At 37.5% G+C, this 21,257-nt stretch overlaps 1 protein-coding gene across 12 annotated transcripts in view; it reads right to left on the bottom strand.

Moving 5' to 3' along the window:
* DLG2 (discs large MAGUK scaffold protein 2) overlaps window positions 1-21,257 on the bottom strand; it is a 2,171,029-nt gene that overhangs the window by 175,565 nt on the left and 1,974,207 nt on the right. For all 12 annotated transcript variants that reach the window (XM_025355445.1, XM_025355443.1, XM_025355446.1 and 9 more), the window contains one exon: window positions 2,075-2,189. In XM_025355445.1, the coding sequence (XP_025211230.1) occupies window positions 2,075-2,189 (115 nt within the window). The remainder of the gene's footprint in view (window positions 1-2,074; window positions 2,190-21,257) is intronic.

The raw sequence follows: 21,257 nt of genomic DNA on the forward strand, positions 1-21,257 counted from the left end.
AATTTTTTTTTTTTGTTTTTTTTTTTTTTTTTTTTTTTTTTTTTTTTTTTTTTTTGGTCTGTTTTATCACTTTTCATGAGAATAAGGCCAGGGGGCTCTTGTAAGTTCTTTCTTTCTGATTCACTGATACGACTATACGCACGGCCCATATTTCTTCTAATTCTATGTCTCTTAGAGTCATTTAGATGCTAAAGTCAGCCCTCTAGGTACAAAATAAGTAGTAATAATTGAACATTTGGAAACCAAATACCATATTTGTATATTATAGAGATTTCATTTGGGGAATTTCTTATGAAGTGTCAAGTATTTCTGAGTCTCATTAAAAGGAGGTTCCTCCCTTCAATACAATCTCCAACTATTACTTTTGTTACTCTAAGTCTTTGTCTCTTCTGTATGTTATACTTTTATTTATGATTTTAGAGAATAAAGATTTAAATCTAATTACTACTCTTTCAAATAAGTGTATTAATTTTATATAATATCATATCACTTCATTTAATTTTCTTAATCTTCCACAACTTAATAGCTATTAGCAATATATTTCAGCAAATTTCTTCTAATATCTTAACAATTTATGCATTCTGTCTCTAATAAGATACTTGGTAATTTTCCCTTCGAGCTTTATTGTATATAAGCATTTCAGTTACACTAACTGATTTAGTTCTATCCTATTAACCCAGCTGACTTTTTCCACTTGCTACCAAGGACTAAAACATTTCAAAATTTAAAAATATTTTGTAGCATGTAGACCAACAATACAATACAAGAGAGAAGAAGAACCACAAATGGAGCTGTTAACTTTCCATCATATTTGTGATGTCACTACAAGACATGCTCTAGGGTGGTTCTGAACAGTCACAGATTACAATTAAGGGTATCAAAATAATCTTTTGAAATGGAGTTGGCCAAATTCGAAGGGTTAATAACTTGTTTTTCTTAATCTCAGGGCTTCCCTGGAATAAGAAGGGACTCTAGGCTTATTGGTTCAGTCGGGAAATTAGGCCCTATGTGAACCTGTGCCTTCCAGAATCCCACTCTCTTCTAAGCCCTGCTGTAAATAACAAATACCTACAAGACTTAACTTTAGAGCCAAAGTGGAACCAACAGCAAAAGTTCAACTCAAGTTGTAAATTAGTATCTATAACATATACCTCATGCCTAAAATTTCAGGTAATAAGAATATGATCTCAGGTTGTAGTCAGATTGGATTCTGGGCCAGAGTGGGGAGTGGAGAATACAATAAGAATGGGCATGGTTCTTCCATATGGTACATAGATTCATGTTGACCATTAATTAGGCATCACTTTCTTCCTTTTGCCTGTTAGTACTTATATATTTTTAAAAGTACAGTCAGCACTGATGAAGTTTGGAAGTAATACAGGAAGCTTGTCTTGGAAAAGGAACATGTTATAGTTGAGTGTTGATGGATCTTAACTCAAGAGGTAGCTACTAGAATGAAAGACAGGAAGGCATTTCACATTCAATCAATCATTTATCTTTTTCTGGTAAATTAATGAGTTTTGTCAGACAAGGAACAAGTAACTTTTACGGTCTGAGAAACAATTGGTAATGAGATGACACAGAAGGAAGTCTTTCTGCCAAAACTTGTTAGAGAAAAGTACATGACTCTTTAGAAGAATGCCGTGGATTTTAAATTTATGCACTAAAGTTAATGCAGTCAATACCAGGCAAGTTAGGAGATAATACAGGAATATTTTCTTTTCACATTGACAGTAAGCAAATGTCCAAGGGTTTGGTCCACATATGCCATTTAAAATTTATTAGAAATGAAAATGTTTCTTCTCATTATTTTTATTGCTACCTATGCTGAGCACTTTATCCTGGATCATAACATTGCCAAAGAATAACTTGATAAAAGCAGGCACCTTTAACTAATTTAATCTAATAACATTTCAGACATTTATTCCAAATGGTTAAACATAAGATGTTTCAGTAGAGTACTGATGAACATGGGTTAATTAGAACATATGTTCTGTTGCTACGTGGTGTTGCCTTTGTTTTCTCAAGTTGAATTGCTCACAAAGTGCAGATAGAGAAATATTCCATTGCCTACCTGACGTAGAGGGAGCGTTTCTGATTGGTTCGCAGGGACCCGGACCCGGAGCTCATGCTGTGGTTCATCATCTGCTCTCGTAGGTCATGGATTTTGGCCTCAAATCGAGCGTAATCTGGGAATGAAACAAAGGTAGCAAATTTGGCTCTGTGCCTTCAAGAGTTAGAAATGCTGCACAGCTCAGGCAGCCCCTCATCCACGTTGTTGGTTCCTTTGCCAAACAATGGGGAGACACACAATTCAAGGGTATGCCTGTTTACTATTATTTATTCACAGACATTTACAAGAGGAAAATGATAAATCAGTTATTTCCCAAAAGGTACCTAGAAAACACACCACCATCAAATTACCAACTTGTAAAAAGTCCACTGGGGGTGGGAAAGGGAGGATGGGGGAATCATGGGGAGGGGTGGAGGTAGATGTGGTTATAAACAGGCAACGTAAAGTATCCTCGCGGTGATGGAAATGTTCTCTATCTTGCCTGTAGTGGTGGATATTGGCAACTGCACATGTGATAAAATTACACAGAACTAACACACACACACACAGACAACTGGGGAAAATCTGAATAATACTGATGAATTGTGTCAATGTGAATATCCTAGTTGTCATAACATGCAATAGTTTTGCAAAATGTTACTACTGGGAGAAACTGAGTAAAGTTATTTCTTACAGCTGCATGTGAATCTATAATTATCTCAAAAACAAAAAGCAAAAAAAAAAAAAAAATCCATGGGAATCTCAACTCAATGGGGTATTGAGGAGAGTTTTTAGTTACTCTCAGCCTGATAGACCAGACAATCAAGAGTTTGATGATGAATTGTGTAAGAAATGTCATTTAATTTAACTAGGTTTTGTTAGGGGGTGGGGGTCTGCTAGAAGTTGACCACTGGGATCATACCTCAATTTTGTCCCATAACTTTGCCCCACATGCCAAATTTTAGAACTTTTCAAACATTAAAAATTATGGGTATAAAAAATATCAAAGAAATCTATATATTATACCTTTGCCATTGTTTCACAGAAAAAAATATTTTTGGCATGTCAACTCAATAAAAATAAAGAAAGAATAGGTTCTAAGGTACTTATTAACACAATAAACATGTAAAAAGAAATGTCTTTTGATGTTTCAATATTTTTTATCACAACCTAGAAACTTCTATCATTTCCTTGGCAAAACAATGTCTTGCTTTAGAAAATTCAGCAGGCTTAACTTACCCACGAATAAACTTAAAAATGTTAATTGAAATTATAAATGGTTCTTTTAATTACAAAGAAACTCACCATGAAGAATTTTAATAGAGTACGAGTACATCAGTACATTTCAGAAAACAATTTGATTTTCAATTCAATTTATTCACAACTTTAATAAAACAAGGATGAATGAATATAATAAAAGATGATCTACTTATAGAGTGTTTCAAATTCTTTATAAGAAAAAGTTCTACAAAGTGTAATTTCATTTCGGCTTACTGAATATGTATTGAGTACTGTAGGGATAGCTTTTCTAAAAGATTTGACCTTCGTTTTCAGTAATAAATAGATAACAGGAAAATAAACTCTGAATATTAAATATTTTTAAAGTTTAATACACAACAGATAAAGCCATAATAGTTGGCTGGAAATTTCTGGTGCATAAGCAAAGTCTGGTATTATCCAGATTTGGAAGGCTTCCTGCTTATGCTTAGCTTTGAATAATTAAGTCCTAAGTGATTAAATAAGCAGAATACATATTTAACAACATATTTAAGGTAAAAACCTATTGACTATAATTTAAGAAAATTTATTTCATTTTCTAGTGAGAGAAAACATTTATTTATAAACATCAATATGATACTGTATGCAGGCCAGACGTGGTGACACACACATATAGTCCCAGCTATTTGGGAGACTGAGGCAGGAGAATCACTTGAGCCCAGGATTTCAAGGTTTCAGTGACTTATGATCTCACCACTGCACTCCAGCTTGAGTGACAAAGAGAGACCCTGTCTTTATTTAAAATTTAAAAAATAAAGATACGATACTGTATGCAGATTTAAATCATTTTGAGCAAGTCGTATTTTCTTGTCACCTTGGAAGAGTCAATTAACATTTATTGCTGGCCACATGGCAGACAATATGTTCAATGCTTTATGGGCATTATCTCATTTCTTTTTTAAATTACAAAATGAAGTCTATGGATGTTGAAAATTTTGAAATATATAGAAAATCACAGGATAAAAATTGAGAGACTCTCTTGTCTCTTCTGCCTTCCCCTACCTTCTCTCTCACTGCTCTCTTTCCCTGCAACTTACCCTAGTGATACATGTATGATTGTGTGCTAGATATGTATATGTGTGTTTGTGGGTAGCTGTGTGTGTATATACACACATACCTATACAAACGAGACCATAACTATTTATTGTATTAAGACTTTTTCTCCTTTTTTAATAGTGCAATTTGGATATTTTCCTGCCTTCTACAATGTACATAAATATCATTTTTCTTAATACTCTTAATACTCTATTCCATAGTTTAGACTGTATTTAACAACTCCCTTATCATTAGATATTTAGGCTTGTCCAGCTTTTTGCAATCATAAACAGGGATCTTGGTGTATGTGTGCATGTTGACAGCAGGTTAGTAGGGCACCAGAAGTGGAACTACTGGTCAAAGCTTTGCACAAAAATCTCACAGCCTCTAATAGCATTTCCCAGAGAAGAAAATGGCCTTGTCTGGAACATAGATCAGAAACTCTTAACTTTTTCTGACCCATGCTTTACACTGCCACTTGATAAATACCACATGTCACCTCTGAGTACCACTAACTCTCCCATCTAGAGAGAGAGGACACTCTCCTTTATAACTTTGAAGACTTTATTACCCATGATAAAGGCAGGAGATCCCACCTTCCAGCTGTCCCTTCTTAAACATCTAACTCTGTGCAAGTCTCAACCCTCATTTAATCACTTTGCTACTTTATTGTATTCATCACATCAACTTGCAGTTATTTGTACAGTTGTTCATCTTCCATTAGACTGAGCCCTCTGAGGGCAGGAAATATTTTTCATTCTCCTTGGAACTTCCTTTTCCTAACATAGTGTCTGAGATGCTCAATAAACTTTTTTTTGGTAAATAAAAAATAAATGAGGGAGTGAGTAGAATACCTGGATGAATTCAGTTACAAAATGGCTCCAGGTACTGAAATTGTCCATTTTCATGTTTTTGCAGTAAGAAAGATGAACATGCATCTCCCCTAGTAATACTTTTTTCAAGACTAAATATTCTAATTCCAAGGCTTTATTTCTGTCAAATCACTACCACTTCCAAATTCTTCTGCTATTTTTATTGTTCTCTAGGAAATCTCTCCATGTCAATCATGTCATACGTTGGAAACAATTCTCTGACACTTCGTCTATATACAATCAACACTTTGTTAGGCTCTTGTAAGCTGCTACATTTTATATAACACAATAGGATACTTGCCTTAATAATAAATTATATTTGCCTTACTGTATGGCTTTTTAGATACCCAAAATGTTTTCTGCCATGCTTTCCAAATGTTTCGACTGCATGACATTCTACGGTGTCAAAATTCCCCAGTATGAATGATTTATACTGTATTTGCCTTAATTGGAATCTACCTTGTTTTCATCTTTCCTATTTTGACAGTCATCTTAATCTAAATCCTGTGTCAGAGGGGCTTATCTGTCTCTTTGCTACTTTTCTTTGAAAACTAAACATACACACAAGAAATTTCATCGTAGTAAAACTAGTAAGATCTGGGTTTATAAATATAAATGGTGTGTCTGTGGCAGCGGAGCTCTGTCTCCAATTTCTTGGAGATAAACAAGTTTATAGTTAGAAATGCTCTAGAAGTAAACATGAAACCTGCTATGCAAATTGTGAAATATAAGTCTTTATGTTTTATAGAAGTACTGAAATTGTTTTTCTCAACAAGTTAAAACAGAAAAACCTAACACTACCATATCCATTAAATATTAATTCTCTCTCTCTTCCTCAAATATTTTACTCATATCTATGCCTGCCCCTTTGGAACATTTTTCAGTCAAATTCATAACATTGTCTTCATTCTAAGCCTCAGGAGAACATTCGAATGAAATTTTCAAATGCTTCAATCTTTATATCATCCAAAGTGGAATTCATGTTTACTAAGCACCTGCAATGAGCTAGGATCTGCACCACATACTTTAAAAAATATATTATTTTTCCTAAGAAAGTTCTGAGGTAGATATATTATTTTACAGATGAGGAAACAGAGGTTCAGAGAGGTTAACTAACTTCACAAAAGTCACAGAGCTACAAGGTAACATTGGACATGGAGCTAGGATTCAACCCTGTATCTCCATGAAGCCATTTTGTATCCATGATGTCACGACATCGGTTATAACACCACAATTGTTTAGAATGTAAGGCCTCCTCAATTCTCTACCCTTCCCCTCTTGACATCTTGCTCTTCCTTCCCTTCATCTATTGTGTTAGTCAGGTGCATGCTGGCCTTCCCTCTATCAAACTGTAAGCTACTTGGAGACTTGGGATGCCTCACTCATCTCTATTCCCAAACCTCAGGGTCTATCAGTCTACCTTCTGTGTAGACAGGACTTTCATAGTTTTGAACAAGTCAGAACCTGAAAGAATTTCCTTCCAGAATAGGACATGGACAGGAAAATTAATCATGATCATGCTGAGGTATAGAACAATATTAAAAATGCAGCACTTTCTTCTGTCTTGCTTTACATGAAATAGGTGACTGATAAATGCTTTTTAAATTCCAAGTTATTTTATGTTTTGGGGGGATTTTATTCTGTAACAAGAAGCAAAACACTGAAACTCAACTCTTAAGCAAATGTTTTAGAGGAGCCTCATGAAACATTACCTCCAGCTAGTTCTTTCCCCAGCTCTGTGTATGATAACCCATTTTTTTCCTCCACATTTTTGGGTATGTAAAGTCATTGTTCCTGACTAGGTGCATTTATTCTGGGGCTCTGGCATTTGTTTTCACTTGGACAAGATGGATGATAATAGTAAAAAGTATACAAGATTTGGGTTATGTAGATGGAGTCAGAATCTTGGTTGTGCCACTAAATAGCTATACATTACCATGAAAGTTATTAACCTTTCTGTGCTTGATTTTTCTCAAGTAAAATAGGAATAAGAATTGGACCTACCTCAAGATCTGTTGAGAAGATTATGAGAGAGCTGATGGATCTAAAAGATTGGCGCTTGGTAATGACTGTCAATTCCTTCTATTCTGTGTGTAATTCACCACCTATTCTTGTTCATCACTTGTGAAAATTATAACCCCTTTCTGTACTGAGTAAAATGGAAACCTGTGTCTGCTCCTAGAGACCCCTGTTAGAGCCTCCCTCTACCTGTTATGAATTGATGTCTTCACCAGGTCATATAGGAATGAGCCACAGATGGCCATACTTTAGGACACTTGCCATCAGATGGAACTTCTCATCTGCTAGGCAACCACTCAGGGTACTCTCATAAGTTGACTTGGAGTCCAGGAGAATAATGTCCAATTCCAAAGCTGCTGCTGTTTTCAGGAATATCAGTGACTTCATTCATCAGTGTTGTCTCAAGGCTTTGAGCTACTGATGGACACTTGGATGGAGCAAGGTCATAGGTGTGAACATCACAAACTACACAGTGAGGTGGGCTCTGCCATACACTTGTTTGCAATTTGTTAAGGGTGAATAAGGCGACTCAGAATGCAAAGCTACCATTCACACAGAAAAGGAGGCATTGTCTCCTATAAGAAGGCTGGTGTTGTTTAATGCAGTAGGATTAATCTGCATTGATTAAAACTGCCCAACTGCTCATGTCTTCAAGACTCAGGTGGCTTACCTTGGTTCTAAGAAAATAAAACAATATACTCAGTGGGTTAGGCAATAGCATGAGGCCATGGCCTGCCCTCTCCCCTTCGCAAGTGAGCTGGTGGGCAGCATGCCACAGGATCAGTCACGACCTCATCCAGGTGTCTCATGATTGCCAGACAAGAGGAAGCCATGAACAGAGGAAACAGGGTTAGAAACTCTATGTTAGAAGGCCAGCTTTTAGTCTTAATCTTGTCATTTATTACTAATGAGGCCTTGGGAAGTTACTGAACCTCAGTTTGTTCATCTACAAATTGTGAGGTTCACCTCACAAAGTGGTTGTGAGACTCAAAATGAGATTTGACTGAAGTGATTTGAAAATATAAGATAGGTGTTGCTGTTATTACTTTGGCAACTCCTATTAGGACAAAGACATATGCAGTTCTTAGTGGTACTAACGGTGACGGTGGCACCCTCTTTCTATTTGTTCATTATAAACGTGTGCAGCTTTAACAACAACTGGTAAGATCACTGGGCTGTAAACAGGACTCTGCACATCCAAGCAACAGAGACTACTTTCCTGCTGAGTTATCCATTTCCACACTACAGGAGAATTAGTTTGAAGAGAACACCTGCTGTACGTACGCAACGCTTTAAATAGACACAGCTGAACTAGAAGCTCTTGGTGTCTTATAATAAAGGAAATTTGAGCTTTAGGATAACTTCCAATAGGGTTAGGGTAAATGTCAATGGTGTGTAGTCTGTTTGGGGTCACAATATTGTTTACCTGGATGTGACCCTCATTGTCACTGAGGCTCAGGAAGGGTACATGGTAAGGATGAAGCAGGAATGATTTACATCTATTCTTAGCAGAGCATCTAATCACTGCTCCAGGGATGAGGTGCTGTGAGCAATTATAAATGTTTCCATTTCTTTGGTAGAAACATCCTTCTTTCATTTATTCAGTAAATATTTCTTCGGGGTTTATTACATGCCTTGCACAATCCTAATTGCTAGGGATACTGAATCCACTGAACAGATTTTTTTCCTCAAGAGGCTCACAGGCTAGTGCATAGTTGCTTGTAATTTTCTAGTTTCTTCTTGTGAATACAAAAAGAACATTTGGTATTTAAATATCTGCTCCATTTGAGGAGTATCATGTTCTTTTTAGATGGTAACAGGATATCAAGAAACCCTTCTATCATGGAAAGACGCTAATACAGTCAGTTCCATGTTAAAATGGACAAATTGGGACAGGTTAAATCTTTGTGAACTATCTGGTTACTTACAGAGCGAGAAGAGCAACTTGGGGTTCAAAGCAGTACCTTGGTATCAGAGTTTCTGGATTTGAGTCCTGGCTCTGAGAGATGTTAAGAAAATACTATACCCACTCAGAGATACTGTTTTCTCATTTGTAAAATGGAGAAATCATCCCTACCCCTATACATTGTTGTTCTGAATATCTAAGAGAATATAATTTATTTTCATCCTTTTAAGCAGTATTGATTTTAAAATGCACCATCAATTAATAATAGCATCTTTTTTTGGAGAGGGTGGACACAAGACTCTTCTGATTTCACAAGCTGAAATGAATTTTGTGGAGGGGGAAGATGTGAGTCTTATAACCAATGAAATATGATAATTCAGAATGTTTAAAACTAGAAAATCCCAAACAAATGTACTACTGCTCTCTTTCCACTGGACTTTTAACCAAATAGTCACACATAAGAGGATTAGCCATAGAACACTGTTTATACCTCAATTTCAAGAAGCAATGCTTTGTCAAGATTCTTTCATTTGATGATACAAAAATAATTTTAATTATTTGGAGCTCAGAAAATATTAGATGGTTGCCATTTCATTACCTCTTCTTTTTCTAGTTTTCCTGGGATTTCAGAACCAGATATGCACAGAAGGGGCCCAGTCACATTACTTTAGGCTTCAGAGATACACATAGAGCTTTTCTCACCCTGGCTGCTTTTCAAGTCATCCTGTCAGGAAGGGCACCATTAGGAACTATTTGAGGAGGCTGGCTTCCCTCCCAGATATGCATTGGAATGCCCACCTCCATCAAGAGCACTGAGCTGTGGTGACTGGAAGGATTTGGGGTGGATCTCTCCAGGCTACGGCCTAAGGATTTCACTAGCTTTTACTTCAACCCCTGACTTAGCTCATCTCTCAAGTTGGCAAACTGCCTCTGTGTTGAAGTGGTGACATGGAATTTTCCATTGCTAAAGATTTACAGATGTTTGGCTTACCAATCCATGTGTGTGTGTGTGTGTGTGTGTGTGTGTGTGTGTGTGTGTGAGAGAGAGAGAGAGAGAGAGACAGAGAGACATAGAGAGAGATACAGAGACAGAGAGAGACAAATAGATTATGAACTAAATTCATCAGAATCCAACTTTAACCAGAAATTCTAGACAATAGCAAGAGTCTATCTTTTCTGCACTCCACAAAGGAAGACGATGTATGCACCTATCTCTTGTACCTCTTTGGTATTGACCATTAATAACTCAGTTGTGGATACCGTGAGGGCAAGGATGTTATCAAGTTTTTTTTTTTTCTGTGTTCCTAACACTTGGCACAGAGTGTGGCACACAGTTATCAGCTAATAAATGCTAATATAAATGCTTGCTGAATTGGATGAGTTAAATGAAGAGTTCTGATAAACAAAAATGATCATTTAGTTTACCAGATCTAATACTAAATAGATCAGCCTTTTAGAATAATTTTTAATAATACACTGAATTAAGGTATGTCTTTGTCCATTCCTCCCCACCTCTTCTCTGTTTTCAGATAGAATTGGGATCATTTGTTTTGACTAGAACAATCTCTTGCAGCTTGGATGGAGAAACTTTAAAGAGGTTTCAGCCAAACACTTAGCAATTCTTTAATGTGTGAAATAAAGTAAGTTTTATAGGCAAATAACAATCTGAATCCCTAACTAGCTATTTCATATAATATTCATATAACTCTGAAAATTACATGCATCAAATTTCAATTTGGCTTCATGCAAGCTTTATTTTATAGATTAATAAAGGCAGATTTTCTTTGATTATCAGGATTATTGCAAAATGGAGTCAGCACAGAAGCTTTCTGAGGTTGGCAAAGTCTGTTTTCTTTCGGTGATAGGAGTAACTGATGTATTATTATTTTTTAAGACTGAGATAAATCTGATTCATGTTTGAATCATAAGTTTATTACTGATTTTTAGTGTGGATTTTGCATAAGACACTCAATTTAGAGAATACTCAGTTTTCTCATAGGTACAATAGAAAAACAGTGGTTACCTGATCAGATTTTTTGAAAGGTAAACACAACAGCAGTTGTAAATGGCATAGTCCATTGTTAGGAACAGACTAGGTGCTCAATAAATGAACAACAACAAAAAAAACCATGAGGCTCTCTTGAAGCTTTATATTCCCTGTCTACAAAATGGAGACATCACTGATTTCCTGCTTACATTACAAGATTGCTGTGAAGATCAAATGAAGAAACATAAAACATAAAAATGTTTGGTAAAATGAATTGTACAGTATAAATAGAAAGTGGTGACAAAAGTAATTCTTGCCAATGCAGTCTTTAAAAGTATCCCAACCTGCCTACATGACTACTTCCTCTGTCTGAGATTTATCTCAAAAGTAGAATTAGATTTCTGTCTTAGCTGTAAAAATAAAGCCACAAAGGACATCATGCATGAAAGAGTAAATGTGAAACTCTGTGGGGGAAAATGGAAACTTCAGATATTACTAGGGCCTAGCTGCCAATGGTGATTCTCTCAAGATTTTATTGGCAGGTTGAGTGAAAGTGCCAGAGCAGGGATGCACAGGCTGTAGTTTAATTGGTGTGATTTATAGCTAATGGTGCATCAGAAGGAACTAGGAACTGTGCCTTTTAATTTAAGGCATAGTATCTAAGACTGCATCCACCAGATAAGAAAATCTTTCTTGGCAAACTCTAATATTAAATCTTTGCAGAATTTGTCTTGTTCTTTTGTATAAAAATCATGGAGCTAGGAGCTAAAATAACATCTAAGTTTCCTCTTTGCCTGACGCCATCCATGTAAAATGTGACTTGCTTCTTCATCAGCAGCATGAAAACAAACTAATACACCACTATTCCTAGGTAAATAGAGCCACATTGGGAAGACCACTAAGGGAATATGGAGGCTCAAGGAGGCTAGTCAATTTATCCAAGGCCACACAGCAGAACTGGGACTCAAACTCGAATCTTCTAGTCCTAGTTTTATTCATTTTTTTTTTTTCGCTACATTGATTCCAGACTTCCTTTTACAAGGGATTACTTTTCTCTGTTTTGTTCCTGACATGAACAGGTCCATGGCTGTCTCAGACTTGTTTGATTACCCTAAGTAACCATTTAGCAGCCAATTTCTGATATGACTATAGATATATGTCTATAGTGAATTCTACAGGTGATTTGGCATGATCAAAATGAAAAGGCTTTGTTTGATTTCCCCAATAAACTCCTCAAATGAAAGCTTCTCAAGATATCATTTTGAGATACGGCAGGTCTTTCCTTCAAATACAACAGATACTTTTCTTTTGCAGCACTCAGCATACATACAACTATTTATCTGTAAGTACTTACTTAGTATCTGTGAGGCACATTGCAGGTACCTGACATATGTCTAACTGATGGAGTGAGGCTGCTAATGTGGCCATCTCTCCCTTTTTCTGAGAAGAAAGTGAACCAGCCATTTCAAAATGTGGAGAATTCGTTAAATATGTTCTACTCCTCTATAGCTCTCCCACTAAAATAATTTTCAGTTTTCAATTGAGGTGAAAGCAAGAAGCGGCAGAGAGATGGATTGAGAGAATTGTTTATATTCATAACTTTGTTCTCAACATAATTATCTATTTCTGAATCCTAAAATTACCTAGCTAGATTCTCCCTCAGTCTGAAGATTACCTTTTACTCCTTGAGATGCTAAATGTGTTCCTATTTATCATATTAATATTGCAAGTATTTTGTGGTATGCAGCCAGAAAAATCACATAATGGGAAATTACCCACAGCCCCCAAACTCATAAACAGGAACTGAATAGAAATTCCTCAGTGCAATTTATGGTAACAATTTCATGCTCAGTTTAGCTACTTCCATGACTCAGAAAAGAAATTTCTTTTGCTTATTTCAGTACTTTTTTCTAAAAAATTGTTTCCCTAATTTTTGGCAAAGGATGTATAAGAAAGTGAAGAACTCCCTGGTTGTACATGAATTTGGAATTGTCTCTTAAGTGAGGCCAAAATATAACCCCATACCATTCATTGCACAGTACTATTTGCTATAAATTTGACCTCTAAAACAAAGATATTATAAAATCATTGAGTGTTTTTTAAGGGATATATGATATTTGTCATTTAGTTCCCAGTATTATGATGGAAAGCCTGGATAGTGGATAGAAAACCTGGAGGTCATTTAGACATCTCTTTCAATGGTTGGGTGAGAAGTGGTGAAGAAGATGGAAATGGAGAAGGACCATACATTTGGTAAGTGTAAATAAGAGTCTTTGCTGATTAATTCAGTATGGCCCATGAGAAAGAGTGGAAGTGTCCAAGGTTCCCTCAAGTTTCCAGCTTGGGCAACTGACTGGGAACAGAAAGGAGCTACCATTGAGAGGAAGAAAAGAAAATGACACTGAGTCCATGTTGGGACACATTGGGTTTAAAGGGATATCATTATGACCTAGGCTTTCTGAATTCCAGTGACTGGGAACATGGGAATATACATCTTTAACTATTGAAGCAATTGATACATCAGAGCCTAAGGAATATTTATAGATGAGGGCTGTGCTGCAGTGACAGATAGGGCTGTATGAAACATATACTAATCTGACCATTCTATCCTCCAGACTCACGAAAAAATTAGGAAATAATAAAAGTAAGCAACCATTAAAAGTAGACCTTTATGCATAAATAAACAAAAATCAGCTAGGAGACAATTCATCCCTGTATAACCAAAACAGGCAAATTTATCTTTCCTCTGATTAATAATTTAAGAAGAAATCCCAAGCATGCTGCTTATGGAGGTGTAGGAGGAGATCCTATAATTAGACTCCAATTTGAACCATGAGGGTGAGGATCAGAAAGCTGACTCAGAGCCTGGTGTCAATTATTTGCAGTTTGTACAACAAAAGGCTGAAAATTTGGGAGATGCAGGATGACTGAAGCCCGATTCTGGGGGTTGTTATAGCACAGTTACAGGGTAAGTTATTTTCCACTGTTATTTGCTGGAAAATTTATTCTCCATCTCCTTTAGTCTGTGCCTGAATTTTGTGGGACTTGCTCGAGAATGGTATTCATGCTTTAAATCCAAAAGCCAGGAATCACCACATTCCAACAACTTTCCTATTTATTTTAACCAAAATGGAGCTGGTTTCTATAAATCAATTTAAGAAATTATCCTCTTTGATACAATCTACTTTTGTTTGATCGGTTTTAGAATAAACTAACAGATACACAAGAACTTATCAAGCTAGCTCGGTTCGGCGGAGAACTATAGCAGAAACAGCAGGTTTCTATTTGGAACACTTTGGATTTATCTGGACACAAGAGGATGTGAAAAGAACACCTTTCAGACAAAAGCCAGTCTTGAGTAGGAATTTAATATTCCTTGCTCAAACAGCTTAGTTTGTTTCCCATTTTCAGTCATTACCTGAATCCTTTTTTATCTCCTATGTAGAACAAATTCTCTCCCTCTATTTAATAGCCTTTCATATATGAAACAGAGTGAGAGAGAAAGAGGAAGGGAGGGAGGGAGGGAGGGAGGGAGGGAAGCAGGGAGGGAAAGAAGGAAGGAAAAGCTCTAATTTCTTCTGTTCTTTTGGTAACACACCTTCTCCCCTTCACATCCTTCAGCTGTTCCCCTTACGGCTTTCTGCAGACACTTCTGCTGGTCTCCCCTCTTCTCTCACACTCTGCTCACCACTGTACTTTATTTTGTATTATCTGTCTCCATCCTTTCCCAAATCCTGAGCACTCAGCCTCCTCTGGCTCTTTTCTGATTTCTTCGCTCCTAGAACTGTGTCTGGTTGGCTCATGAAGGCAAATGACAAATGTTTGCCATGTGCACATGTATGTGCATGAATGAATACATCCAGGTTCTGACTTCCTCTGGGCAACCTCTACTTTGTCAATGCCCCTCCTATGATGGGGGTAGGGGAGAGTCCTCCTAGAACTGAACATGATATTCTAGGTGTGATCTAATACATTTAAATGTCCAAAGCTCTTTCTTCCCTAAATGTTCCTTTTTAAAAGCTACTGTTCTCAATTAATGTGTGTCTCATCTTCTTAAGTATATTAATTAGAGGCATTTTGATGTTTCCCTCTATTCTTTGCATTATCTCTTGATTCTCTGGATTCTTTGTTATTGTTTTGTTTTAAGGATATCCTCAGGTGTCTGGTGATCCTTGCTTATAAGTCCAAATTAATAATGAGGCACTAAAATGCTGATTGGAAGCTCTCTGTGCAGGCAAGTATTGTTGAATAGTGGTAAACAGGTGATGTGTTCATTTTGGAGACACTCAAATATCAGGACCTATAAATCTCTATGCCAAGTCAGTTTCCCCAGAGTCTCTTAATATCATTTATTTCAGGTTAAAAGCCTGGTTACCAGGTTCTGGGAGTGAAGGGAGGAGAGGGGCTTAGACAAGTGTCGGGGTGGGGGTATGTCTCATAATTCACTAAGTACCTTCTTTTATATCTGTGTTCCCTGTGCAGCATTTTACCCCCACCATCATCCATGTCTGACGCCTCAGGTCCAATCTGGTTCAGTCTTTCCAAAGAGGAAACATTGGCTGGGTGGGAATGATTGGCAGGTCGAAGAGAGAATTTGAAGCTCTAGCTGCTCCTTTTAAAACTTCTAACTAATCTTTGTGTTTTCAGGACTTCCTCACATCCATGTCTTCAGATACCCAAGGCCTTTAATACCCGAGTCCTTCCTGGATTCTGCACATCTCATTAGCTTCATATTCCTGTAAGTACTTGGGTTTCTGCCTTCTCAGCTCTGATGTGTCATTTTCCAATCAATCATCAGCATTCCATCTTCCAAAGTTTTGTTCATATGTCTTACTTGTGTTGTCTTGACCAACTTCTTTTTGGATCTTAGATTTTTTACCTATTTAACTTCCTTTTTTTTTTTTTTTTTTTTTTTTTTTTTGAGACGGAGTCTCGCTCTGACGCCCAGGCTGGAGTGCAGTGGCCTGATCTCAGCTCACTGCAAGCTCCGCCTCCCGGGTTTACGCCATTCTCCTGCCTCAGCCTCCCGAGTAGCTGGGACTACAGGCGCCGGCCACCGCGCCCGGCTAGTTTTTTGTATTTTTTAGTAGAGACGGGGTTTCACCGTGTTAGCCAGGATGGTCTCGATCTCCTGACCTCGTGATCCGCCCGTCTCGGCCTCCCAAAGTGCTGGGATTACAGGCTTGAGCCACCGCGCCCGGCCCCCTATTTAACTTCCTTAATTGTTACTTTAGTGGAGTTTTGGACGGGAACAAAAATATAGGCAGGTGTTTAAATTATCACATTTAACAAGGAACTCAAAATTTATATTTAATTCTATTTAATTTAATCTGGCTGCTTTCTTGCCATCAGTCTATTTGAAAAGCTCATATGGACCCAGCTCTGTCATCATCACATGTTCTATGTCCCCAAACCTTGTGACATCTGCAAAAAAGTACAGAAGACCTCAAGAGAAGGTAAACTAGAATTTATTTTTATACCTTTTATTCAGTTTTTATTAAAGCTTTCCTGCCTTTCCAGATTGACACAGAATTATGCCATGAATCTGTCTATTAATCCATTTACAACAAGTTCTGGGGATAGAAATTAAGGTTTAAACATATAATTCTTACCATCAAAGGACTCCCTGTTGATTAGGGGACACAGGCAAGAAAACAGACAGTAAGTTTGTTAAGGCATGAACAAAGAGCTGTGTTGGTATACACAGTACAGAGAGGAAGTACAAAGAGGATGGTGCTTAAGAAGAGGTAACACCTAGACCTAATCTTAGAGGATGAGGAAGCATTGGGTAGTCTAGAAGACTAGGTGTAGGGATGAAGGAAGGCATATCAGAGAAAGGGGAGCAGCTACACAGAGGCAAGGATTATGCCTCTTCTGCCTCTGAAGAGGAGAAATTTCTTTCAATCAATAGAAAGTACAGGACAATGGGGACGAAGTCATCTTTTGATGGGATAACTTGATGTTAGTGTCCTTCTATGAGAAAATGGGAAGCAGCCCCTTATAATAAAATCTCTGGCTTTTGAGTTGCCAAGTAAAACTGAGATGTCAGCATCCCTTGGCTGAATGTGGAACTTGCTAATAGGACCCCTACATTCATGGGAAGGGATAAAAGAGCTTTAAAACGTACAGAAGCATTGTGTGAATATATGGGATAATATTATTACTACAATATTGCCTACCACCACCATCCCCAGCCCTGAGAAATCTTCTTAAACTTACAAAATGAAGCTGCTTCTCTGTGGATGTAGACATTTCCTGGTTTCAACATTGCACCATAGCTATGCATTATGTCAACACTGGGAAGAAGCAGGGTGGAAGATGCACAGGAGCTCTCTGTACATTTCTTTGAAACTTCCTTTATACCTTTTAAAAGTTAAAAAGAAGCAGCAATGGCAGCTTCTCAAGGCCAGAGATGGGAAGCTCTATTTCATTTGCATTTCTACTTAGGGCTATAATGAATTGAACTCAATGTGTTGCTAAAGATTATTATGAAATTAAAATCCAGTTAGGATGGTCTCCTGGGCCTGGTAAAAGCTTGGATTAGAGGCCAGGCACAACAAGGGGTTGGGGGAGAAGGAGTGCTCAATGGAAGTAGGGCTGAGTGGGGAGTTTAAAGCATTGGCCTCTAAGTATAGAAACTGCAGTACAAATTTTAAAATATACTCAGGATAGTTAGTATTTGATCAAAATCCACTGTGACGTGAGGAATTTTTCCTGCTGGGCATTCTAGTTTCCAGTTCTGTGATCAAGCCCAGTGACTGGTAAATACAATATGCCCCACTAGCCCCCATCTTCTCCCAGCTCCTATTCCCTCCTGGTGCTGAAAGGGGGAATGGCTAAGAAATTCCAAGGCCTGGTCAGGAAAGTGATCTTGAAATCATACACAATGAATAGTGCCATCACTAATGACTCAGGTTGTAAAGAACCAGTGAAGTGAGGAAATTCTTTCTATGCAAAGAATGTCTGGATATTTAGGCAAAGTTGAAGGGGCTGAGGCAGGAATAACTAGGACAAATTCAGTAAGAACTTCAACCCTGGTTTTCCCAAGATCCAGTTTGTGTGCTGATCATTTTCTTTCATATCTAACTCCCTTACTTCCCCTGCTCTGTTTTATATCATAAGGGCTGACTTCATGTAAATTACATGGAATTTGCATGTAATTCAGAATTTAATTTGGAATTTGCTCCCTGGGAAAATGACTTCTGACTAGGTTCAGCCAATGGGAGGCACTAACAGGAGATTGGAGGGTAGGAGGAAGGGAGGCATAAAGGGAATTTCTTTCCCCTCTCCGTTTCAGGTGGCATTTCAAGAATGTCTGTTTTTCCTCCATGATTTCTATACATATTCCTTAATGTTCAAGTCTCCATTAGCATAGGTATGAAGGTTTCTCAATGTGCTCTTGCTTTGGCTTCCTTTAATCAGAATAGAGAAAATTTTTTGACTTTATTCAAACGTATTAGGGGTTTGCTAGAGAAAACATTATTTGCCCCTAGTTATCTTGATATTATAAAAGGAGGCAGACCTGGACAAGTGTAAATTAGCACAGACATTCTAACAATCACCAGACAAAATGCACCCAATAAGTAATGCCAATGCAAGAAGTTTTGACTGTAATGCCCGTGTGCAATAGGCTGAATGATGGCCCCTAAGTATATCCATATCCTAATCCTAAGAACTTGTGAATGTTACTTACTATGCTGAAAGGGGCTTTGAAGGTGTGATTAAGAGTTTTGAGATGGGGAGATGTTCCTGGATTATATGAGTGTGTCCTAAATATAATCACACAGGTCCATGTAAGAGGTAGGCAAGGTCAAAGGAGGAAATAGAAGGTGAGATAATGAAAACAAGAGGTTGGAGGGCTAGAGGAAGGGGGTCACAAGCCAAGAAGCATAGGTGGCCTCCAGAAGCTAGAAAATGCAAAGAAATAGATTTCTTATAGATTCTTCACCAGCCCTGCTCACACCTTGACTTTAGCCCAGTGAAACCGATTTCAGACTTCTGGCCTCCAAAACTGTAAGAGAATAGAACTGTGCTGTAATAAGCCACTAAATTTGTAGTAATTTGTTATAGTAGCAATAGGAAACTAATACAATGTAGCAAGATATGAAAAAAAATTCTTTTTATTTAAACATGCCACCTGAATGTGAACATATTCCTCTTGCTTTAAAAATTCCACATCTAGGCTGTTAGCAAAATTCATACACAAATTCTAGCTTACTATAAAATAATCATTTAAGGAAGTGTATAAAATTTCTTTGCTTCAGATATCATAGTGCCTCAGATTCCCTTTCAAGACTGAAACACTTTCTACTCCAGATGCTCTTGGCTGAAGACAGCTTCTATTTAAACAGGTAAATGGCCTGTTTGCAACACGCAGCCTTTATTCTTATCTGCATGGCATACTCCTTCTCTTTGTTTAAAATTTGATAGTAAGTCTTTTATGATTTTGCTGCTTTCAGTGAAACTAATCATGCCCCCCTTTATCGTACTCACTCTATACCTCATATATATATATTCATTTTTGCATTTATGAAAATTGTATCTTTTATGTTTATTATACCTGTTTCCCCTGCCAGCCTAAAACTTTATGGAGGAAGACATTATGTCTTATTTAACTGTGCATACTCAGCTCTTAGTACAAGTAAGTACCTAGTACATAATAAGTACTCAATAAATATCAATTGAATTGAATAAGAACACTGAGTTTAGGGTAAAAAAAAATCTCAGAAGGAATGTCAGAGAGTAAGTACATACTTACTGCTGGGGTGACCAGGGGCAAATTACTTAACCTTTCTGAGTTGGAAATAATGCCAACTACAATTACAAGACCATTGTGAAGATAAATAAGATGACACATGTAAAGAAGCTGTACAAAGTAGGGGTCTAGCCTGGGTGACAGAGCGAGACTGTCCATTCTCCTCATAATAAATGCCCATTCTCCTCATAATAAGTTGAAAATTAGTTTGCAACAAACTTGCTCCTGCCCTTTTTTGTATTCAGGGCTTGGCAAGACCTTCTGAGCTAATTTAGGACAACTTAGTGTTTAGCATAACTCTTTCATAGATTTGCTCTATTATCAATGTCTGATGATGTTGACAATGATGATGAAGAAGGAAGAAGAGGAGTTGGAGGAGGAGGAAGAAAACATCCAGAGCATTCAATTTATTCTAGTTAAATTACTAAGCAGAAAGACAATGGCCTAGGAAGTCTACTTTGTAATGCTGTTTGGTTCTAAGTATACAGCATCTAGTAGGGAGACATGTAAATCCTGTTTCCAAAACACACTTAGAGGATTAGAGCATGTGGAAGATTTGCTCTTTACCTGGCTCAGAGCTACCAAGGTCATACTGGCTGTCTAAGGACATGTCTTCTGGCTAGAATAAGCCCTGGTTAAATTTTACGTGATATCAGCACCTTTGCAGAAAGTAAGAAATAAACCACCTGAAATCTACACATTAAAATTCAGCCTGTGTTGGTCTAATCAAATTTGGCTCTGTTAGAGAATTGAATTCACAGCAGAAAAGAGAAAAATGTATGTTCTTTTCTCAGTATAAATTAGAATGTAGAATCATCATTGCTTGCCCCCAATGCTAAAAGCTTTCGTATGTGATGTTGGGTTTTTTTTTTTTTTTTGGTGTGGAATCTTCCCTGCGCAACTGGACCTCAGCTTGGATCCACAAAGCAATGACTGCAGATCATGCAGGAGGGTATCTATCTGGCAATAGCCTGCACTTGTTTTGTTTTTTCTCTGCTTGCTCTTGAAAAGGGGGAGAAGAACAACCTTTGAAAGCTAATTATTCACTTTGAGAGATGATTAAGATGTGTAGTGCTCATGTGCATATTTGAAATGTAGAGGTGTGGTTTGTCTTTGTTTTTTTGAGATGGAGTCTCCCCCTGTCGCCCAGGCTGGAGTGCAGTGGTGCAATCTTGGCTCACTGCAACCTCTGCCTCCTCGGTTCAAGCGATTCTCCCACCAAAGCCTCCCAAGTAGCTGGAATTACAGGCGTGCACCACCACACCTGGCTAATTTTTGTTATTTTTTAGTAGAGATGGGGTTTCACCATGTTGGCCAGGCTAGTTTCAAACTCCTGACTTCAAGTGATCTGC

The sequence above is a fragment of the Theropithecus gelada genome, chromosome 14 (genome assembly GCF_003255815.1).
Source record: "Theropithecus gelada isolate Dixy chromosome 14, Tgel_1.0, whole genome shotgun sequence".
In the NCBI taxonomy this organism is placed as follows: domain Eukaryota; kingdom Metazoa; phylum Chordata; class Mammalia; order Primates; family Cercopithecidae; genus Theropithecus; species Theropithecus gelada.